General features: G+C 52.3%; 1 protein-coding gene across 1 annotated transcript in view; it reads left to right on the top strand.

Moving 5' to 3' along the window:
• The window catches only part of GTSE1 (G2 and S-phase expressed 1), a 22,438-nt gene extending 16,949 nt beyond the window's left edge, over positions 1–5,489 (top strand). Inside the window, exons 9-11 of the mRNA XM_012801239.2 lie at positions 3,141–3,345; positions 3,813–4,025; positions 5,134–5,489. Coding sequence (XP_012656693.1) covers positions 3,141–3,345; positions 3,813–4,025; positions 5,134–5,217 — 502 coding nt within the window. The 3' untranslated portion in view covers positions 5,218–5,489. The remainder of the gene's footprint in view (positions 1–3,140; positions 3,346–3,812; positions 4,026–5,133) is intronic.
• The last annotated feature ends 2,046 nt before the right edge of the window (positions 5,490–7,535 follow it).

The following is a 7,535-nucleotide window of genomic DNA, read 5'->3' as shown; positions in this document are numbered from 1 at the left end:
CATTGTTGTTTGGCGGGCCCGGGCTGGGGATTCGAACCCACCACCTTAGGTGTACGTGGCTGGCGCCTTAGCCGGTTGAGCTATAGGCGCTGAGCCAGGTTGCAACAACTTTGTCTCAAATTCATAAAACCTCAAGAGTGTTTTTGTGCTATAAAGGCTATATGTGTCTTGTCAGGTGAAGTGGGGCTGACACTTACCTCCCCTAAGAATGGACAGGAAGGGACGGCCTCACAGCTAGGCAAGCGAGGGAGAAGGCGGTGAGGCCAGGGACAGTGCACAGGAAGATGCCTTTGCCGTAGCAGCTGGGTCCCAGAGTCTCAGCCCTGTCCTCTCTGGTTTCAGTCACAATGACAACTGCCCTCACCCCACCTTGTCTCCTGCCCTCCCCATCATAGCACTGCCATCTCCTCACCTGCTGGCCTCTCCCCAGAGTGTACTTCCCCGGGCCTGGTGGCACCATCTCCTCCTCTTCATTGAAGTCTCTGTTCCTTCCCCTGGCTTTGCTTCTTCAGAGCAGTTCTCCCCTGGCCACCTGAGTGTGGGTTATTGTGCATCTGTCCTCTGGACACCGCCCCTTCCCTAGTGTGGGAGCTCCCTAAAAGCTGGGACCTTCTGTCAAGGTCGTGTGTCATCACTTATCCCCTGAGCTGAGGAGACGGCCCAGGCACACAGTAGGTACTCAGGAAATAGGTATATAGGCGGTGCCCAGGCAGAATGTGATACTGGGCCCTGGCTTCCTTGATTTGAAGTCTTGTCTGGGAAGGATAGTGAATGTGCAGGCCGCAGCTTCTGTGCACTTACTGCTCCACACAGAGCAGTAAGGCTGGGGAAGGCTGGGACATTTGGGGAACGTGGAGACCCTGAACTGATTCCTTTCGTCCACTTCTTATTCTAATCCCCATCTGGTGCTCTGAGCCAGACAGCTTAAGCAGGGGTCCTCAAACTTTTTAAACAGGGGCCAGTTCACTGTCCCTCAGACTATTGGAGGGCCGGACTGTGGGCCCCAGGATGAGTCAGCTGCTAACCAGGATAGGCAGCGGTGCCAAAAACACCCGGCAGGCCGGATAAATGTCCTCGGCAGGCCACATGTATCCCGTGGGCTGTAGTTTGACGATGCCTGGCTTAGGGGCTGAAGGCATTGAGGCTTGTCAGGTCTTGAACCCTGGGCTGCTGTGCAGCAGTGGGCAAGGTCAGGGTGGGAGCCCCCAAAGCCATGGTTTCTGGAAAGAGCAGCCCACAGACCTATGCGTCCTGGTGGGATTTTATGACAAGGTGGCATCTTCCTGACCCTAGGAGGCCACTGAGGACGTCAGTGGGTAGGTGGCACCTCTCCTGCACCCTCGAGGTTAGCAACACAAGGGGAGGCTTCTCACTGCCTCGCGTGGAGGCTGGGGCTACGTGTGGCCACTCTCATTTAATTAATTAAAATGAAATAAAATTCAAGAGTCAGCTCCTCAGTTGGACTCATCACATTTCAGACCCAGTGGCCACACGTGGTAAGTGGCGGGGCAGTGCAGATATCAATGTTTCCATCATCGCAGAAAGTACTATCAGACAGAGCTATGCCAGCATCGGCCTCAGCTCTGGGCTGCCCCAGAGGCCGGCAGCATTCTCCTCCTAATCAATGTGAGGGCAGGTGGGGGCTCAGACCTTGGCTGAGGCCCGGCAGACTCCCCCGACCTTCCTTCTCAGCCCAGGTGACAGTGGGGAGAGGCGAGCAAAAACAGATAAAACTGCAGTGAGAAAACAGTCATGAGGGCAGCACCTGTGGCTCAAAAGGGGAGGGCGCTGGCTCCATATGCTGGAGGTGGCGGGTTCAAACCCAGCCCCGGCCAAAAAAAAAAAAAAAAACCAGTCATGAACATGGAAAAATTAAAGGTGGCCTAAGGAAATACTGCCTACAGTTCTCGGCTGAGCAGTTTGGAAAGCTGATGAGCTCTCCAAGTTCTCTGAATTGACACATGGAAACATGACTTAAGCCAGAGTTAGTTAGAGCTTAGGCGACTAAAGACTGAAAGGGCACCTGGACCAGGTCACAGTGAGGTCATAGCACACTTGTGAGTTAAGGTCATTATCATTCTAAAGTCAGCTGTTTCAGGCTATGGAGGAACAGACATGAAGCTCTTCAGTTTGTTTTGGGAGGGTGGAGAGAGTCTTGTTGTATCATCCAGGCTGGAGTGCACTGGTGCAGTCATAGCTCACAGCAGCCTCAAATGCCTGTTTCAGCCTTCTGAGTAGCTGGGATTATAGGTGGGTACCACCACACCAGGCACATTAAATTTGAGACAAGATCTCACCATGAGGTCTTCAACTGCATGGCCTCACGTGAACTCCTCATCAGCCTCCCAAAGTGCTAGAATTGGAGGTGTGAGCCACTGGGCCTGGCCCACAGTTCATGTGACTAGCCGAACGTGATGGACAGTGGAATGCCTAAAAGAAAAAACTATAGGCTGATTTCGCTTAGGAATATGGAGTTTTTCAAAACACAAATCAACTGTCATCTGTCCAGAGGAAAATTAAATCTGACCCAATTTACATTGTGGAGAAATAAGTTCCAGGTGACTCAGAGACTCAAAGATGAAAGAAAACTAAGAGACCTGTGTGAACAAGCTTAGGGCGAGAGGCCTGGTTCAGCACTGCCAAAACCCTGGGGTGAGAAAAGACAGCCATCTTCAACTGTGCAGAAATTAAAGTCCTATTTTTATTTATGGCTAAAATGGCCCTGCGTGAGGACGACAAACATACAGTTGAACAAAAATGACCTAACGGGCAAAGGATATGAGTAAGCTTTATGGCCAGGCCTCCGAGGAAGCTGCAGGGGTTCTGGGGCTCTGGAGCTGATGTGGCTCCAGTGGAGGGCTTCTGCGTGGCCTCTGCTTCCTAGCAGGAGGTAAGGGGTAAAACAGGCACGTGATAACATTTTCCCACTGAGAGAACTGTAGGGCTCTCAGCTCTGCCGTTGTGCAGAGGAACCTCAGGGTCTGAAGGGTGAAGGCCTCACAGTTGTGTGGCTTTACTGAGAGCTGCCACCAGGGCCAGGACTTTGTTTATCACAGGACACATCTCCAAGAACAACCTGCTCCCAAAACCGTACCAAATGGTTTGGAGAAATCTCTTCATAAGTTTTCTTTTCCCCACAGAACTGAAGGAACGAGGGAGGATGACAGGAGGGCCGATGCCGGGCAGGAAGACCTGTCACTTGACAGGAGTCTATCTCCTCCATCCAGTGTCCCTCAGGCACTTAACTTTTCTCCTGAGAAAAGTGATGTCAGTTTTTCAAAAATCATCACCACAGCAGGAACTCCTGATGAAGCAAAGCCCAGTGAGGACGCAGCCCCTAGTGAGGTGCGCTGAGACAGACTTGCGGTCTACTTATGTTCCCTGCAGCTAGTGGGGACTGGTCTGGGAGCCACGCGGCCACTCGAGGACAGCGGGCTGGCAGGGTTCCCTGCAGCACTTTGTCCTGTGACTCTGGCCTCCAATGCCAGCTCACCCAAGGAAAGGGTCAGGGCTTCCAGAGCTCTAGAGGAGAAAAATAGCAACACCTTTCCTAAGTATTTGACAGAGATGAGGGTCGGGGTTCAGAGGTCAAGAAGAGGTTGGTAGGTAGTGGGAGCTGAGTAGGCTGCTGGTAGCCGGGGAAGAGGCTTCAGCCAGTAACACAGCACGGACGGAGCCTCCCGCAAAGGGCCTGGCCCAGCCATCCTTCCTTGAGTCTCTCAACTGTCAACCCACTTGGGGACACAACAGTGTACAGGGTTCCCAAGGTGGGTGACAAGATGCGGCTCCTTTGCATTTGTGTTCTTGTCTAGGCTCTTCTTATAGATGTCAGACTGGACCTGCTGACCGCCACGCCCAGGGTCGAGAGCGCAGCCCTCGCTGATCCCCCTCTCATCGACTTGGGCAGTACTCCTGAGGCTGGGGCACCCACGGGGCCTGAGAGCAGGCCTCTCATTGACCTCCTGATAAACACACCAGACATGAACAAAGATGTCATGGTGAAACCTCTACAGGCAGCAGCGCAGGTAAGGCGCCCCGGTGTCTCAGTTCAGCACAGTCACCCTTGGGAGCAGCCATGGAGGCCTTGAAGGGCCACACGTCTCAGCACATGACTCACCTTTGATTGCTGACCCTCCCGGAGATCACCAGGAGCTCATGGAGGGCAGGGATTGGACATCTCCCACCCCACAGGCCTCAGGGCCGTAGGTGCAGCGAGGGAGGCCCATGTGTCAGGGCCTGGGCTTGTTAACATGCATCCTTTTCTCCTTCCTGCTCCTTAGAGAGAAATGATGGTTTGGGGGGGGTTTAAGACAGAGTCCTGCTCTGCCCCCCAGACTATAGTGCAGTGGTGATATCATAGGTCACAACCTCAGACTCCTGAGTTCAAGTGATCCTCCTGCCTCAGCCTTCCGAGTAGCTGGGACTATAGTGCCTGCCATAACATCCAGCTATTTTTTTCTGTTTTTAGTAGTGATGGGGTTTCCCTCTTGGCTCAGGCTGTTCTCAAACTCCTGAGCTCAGTAGATCCTCCTGTCTTGGCCTCCTAAGTCCTAGGATTATAGGTGTAAGCCACCACACTCAGCCAAGATTTTTTGTTTTAAGAGATAGGGTCGGCTCGGCGCCTGTGGCTCAAGCGGCTAAGGCGCTAGCCACATACACCTAAGGTGGCAGGTTCGAATCCAGCCAGGGGCCGCCAAACAACAATAATGGCTGCAACCAAAAAATAGCTGGGCGTTGTGGCGGGCGCCTGTGGTCCCAGCTACTTGGGAGGCTAAGGCAGGAGACTTTGCTTGAGCCCAGGAGTTGGAGGTTGCTGTGAGCAGTGAAGCCATGGCGCTCTACCCAGAGTGACAGCTTGAGGCTCTGTCTCAAAAAAAAAAAGAGAGATAGGGTCAAACTGTCACCCAGGCTGGAGTGCAGTGGCACAAATGTAGCTCAAACCAACCTCAAACCTGGGCTCCAGGGATCTTCCTACCTTGGTTCACCCAGAGTGCTGGTGTTCCCTGTATTGCTGTGACAGTGCTGAGCCCCAGGTGGCGTGGCTCCCAGATACCCATCCTTAGTGTTGGCAGGTATGATGGGGCAGGGGCACCTGGCCGCATGTGTGCTCACCTTCTCTCCGTTCTCTTCCAGCTCATCGACCTGGGCTTGCCTCTGATCCTGCTGAGTCCCGAGGCTGACAAGGAGAATGTGGAGTCGCCGCTCCTCAAGTTCTGAGTGAACGAACAGAGCCCTTTGTTAAAAGAACAGTCCATCGTAAGGTGGTTTTCAACCCTTAGGAGCTATTTTATTAGAAATTTTATTTGAAAAGGAAAAAAAAGCCTAAATAGGTTTGCTGTGCCTGGAAGGAGTGGCATGAGCCTCTGGGTTCAGTGCTGATCCCTGATGTCGTCAGTGTCTGCAGCTGCCCTCCCTGCCCCTCTCCAGACTGATCACAAAGCTGAAGTGACTCTATAGGAAAAACTTCATTTTAAATCTTTTGTATGTAAAATGGCAAGTGCCTATTTTAAGTTTGTATGAAAAGTTAAATATTGTAGATTTAAGTTAAATTGTAAAATAAAGTATATTAAAACATATCTTGATTTTTAAGCTTGTCTTTATTTTTCAACACATTTAGCCATTTTTATGCAGGACTACTACCCAAACTAATGCTTTTATAAAAGAATTTCAAAAATCAGTCTGAATAAAAATTGTTTGCAGGTCCTGGGCCCACGCTCTGGTCTCTGGGTCCTCGGGGCAGGTGCAGGGTCCTGCACTATTAATAGGCCCACAGATGATGCCCACTTGACAGCCCACAGACCACATACACAAGAGGCTGCTCTGGGGAGACGTGAGGACAGGGAGGGAGGAGGACCGGCTCCTCTGGACAGTGTCTGCGGGCTGTGCCCCAGGAGCCCTGTGCTGGGACAGACCTTTGGCTTCCATGTCAGCAGGGATGTTACTGAGTGAAGTGCCTGGCAGGGACGGCGAGAAGCCTGTTCTCCATTTGGAGCCTCTAATATCCTTTAACATTGGCTGGCCTGGAAACCAGTTTGTATACTATTTCCTCATGAGGAAGTTTCCCATGGAGCTTCACAGAAGAGTGACCAGCTGCACTCCAGTGTCCTGGATCACACTGGGACCTTTTCTGTGCACAGGGCACTTTGAGCTTTCTGTGCAGTGGTTCTCAATCTGTGGGTCATGACTCTTTTTTAACAAGGAAAATACATGGCGGCATTAGGAAGGTTGAGAACACTGTTTCTGCAATTCAGGTGACAAATGTGGATCGCGGCCTGTGGCTCAAGTGGCTAAGGCACCAGCCACATACACCTAAGCTGGGGGTTTCGAATCCAGCCTGGGCCCACCAAACAATGACGGCTGCAACCAAAAAATGCCAGGCGCTGTGGCGGGCGCCTGTGGTCCCAGCTACTTGGGAGGCGGAGGCAGGAGACTCACTTGAGCCCAGGAGTTGGAGGTTGCTATGAGCTGTGATGCCATGGCACTCTACCCAGGGCAACAGCTTGAGGGTCTGTCTCAAAAAAAAAAAAGGTGACAAATGTGAAATTGCCATTTGGACCTTTGACTCCTGTGGCTTTGAGTATGGACAAGTGCAGTGGGCATTGTGAGCCACACATGTGGACAGAAGCTTTCCACCGACAAGAAGAGAGCTTCGAAGTCCTGCACTCTTGACACTGGAGCTGTCAGAGCAAGGCACACTGGCTGTCATATAGGCCCTGGCTGGCTGCAGAGAAGCCTTGAGCAGTGGGCTACAGGGAATTCCAGAGTCCCAAATGTTAGCATCAGAAGGGTCTTCAGCCTCTGGTCTGGCCCTTCACTTCATGGGGCAAAAAAAGCAATCTGGAATTGGATTAGTTTTCTCAAGCAATGTACTGAGACTTTACTATGGGTCAGGCTGCATTTATGCCGAGTGTACAGCCAGGTACAGAGCTCATGCATCCCGTGATGCTTGGCAGGGGGAAGATGTTAAAAACCCACGGAGTCTGTGATAATCCAAGCCCCGGAGGGCGAGCTGAGCCTTTGCCTCGGCCCTTCTCTTCCCCACGTGGCCTCAGATGCAGCCAGCTGCTCTCTTTGGGCCAAGGTGTTGTCAGGCCCCACAGTGTGCCCAGGCAAGACAGAAGAGATCTGACTTTCATTCTCTTCAGGCAGACAGAAGGCGGCCCTGAAGAGCAGGAGTTGGAGAGAGCAGCTCCTCTCCTGAGCCTTTAGCTGCCTTCCTTTCTAAGTCTCTACATCTGGCTGCCTCCGCTGCTATGGCTCTGACAGAGCTCCTTCCAGGCACTTCTTCTCCTGGCCCCCTGCCCTCCATCCACCACTCTGATAGTCAGCTGGAGACTATGCTCCTGGACACCTGGGTGCTGGCCACTTTCCCTTTACAGTGGCACAAAGTGTACTGGCTGCTGCCAGAGGCCAAACTTCATGGGGAGTTTTACATTTCCTTAATGTCGTGGGGCAATGTCTTCCCATTTTGTTTCTAACCTTGCTGTTGGCAGGCAGTCATTGTCCTTGTCTTAGCTGGCCCACAGTGGGTCCGG

Source organism: Otolemur garnettii, unplaced genomic scaffold (genome assembly GCF_000181295.1).
Source record: "Otolemur garnettii isolate 467f Iridium unplaced genomic scaffold, OtoGar3 scaffold00007, whole genome shotgun sequence".
NCBI classification, from domain to species: Eukaryota; Metazoa; Chordata; class Mammalia; order Primates; family Galagidae; genus Otolemur; species Otolemur garnettii.
This window is presented reverse-complemented; position numbering and strand designations above follow the sequence as displayed.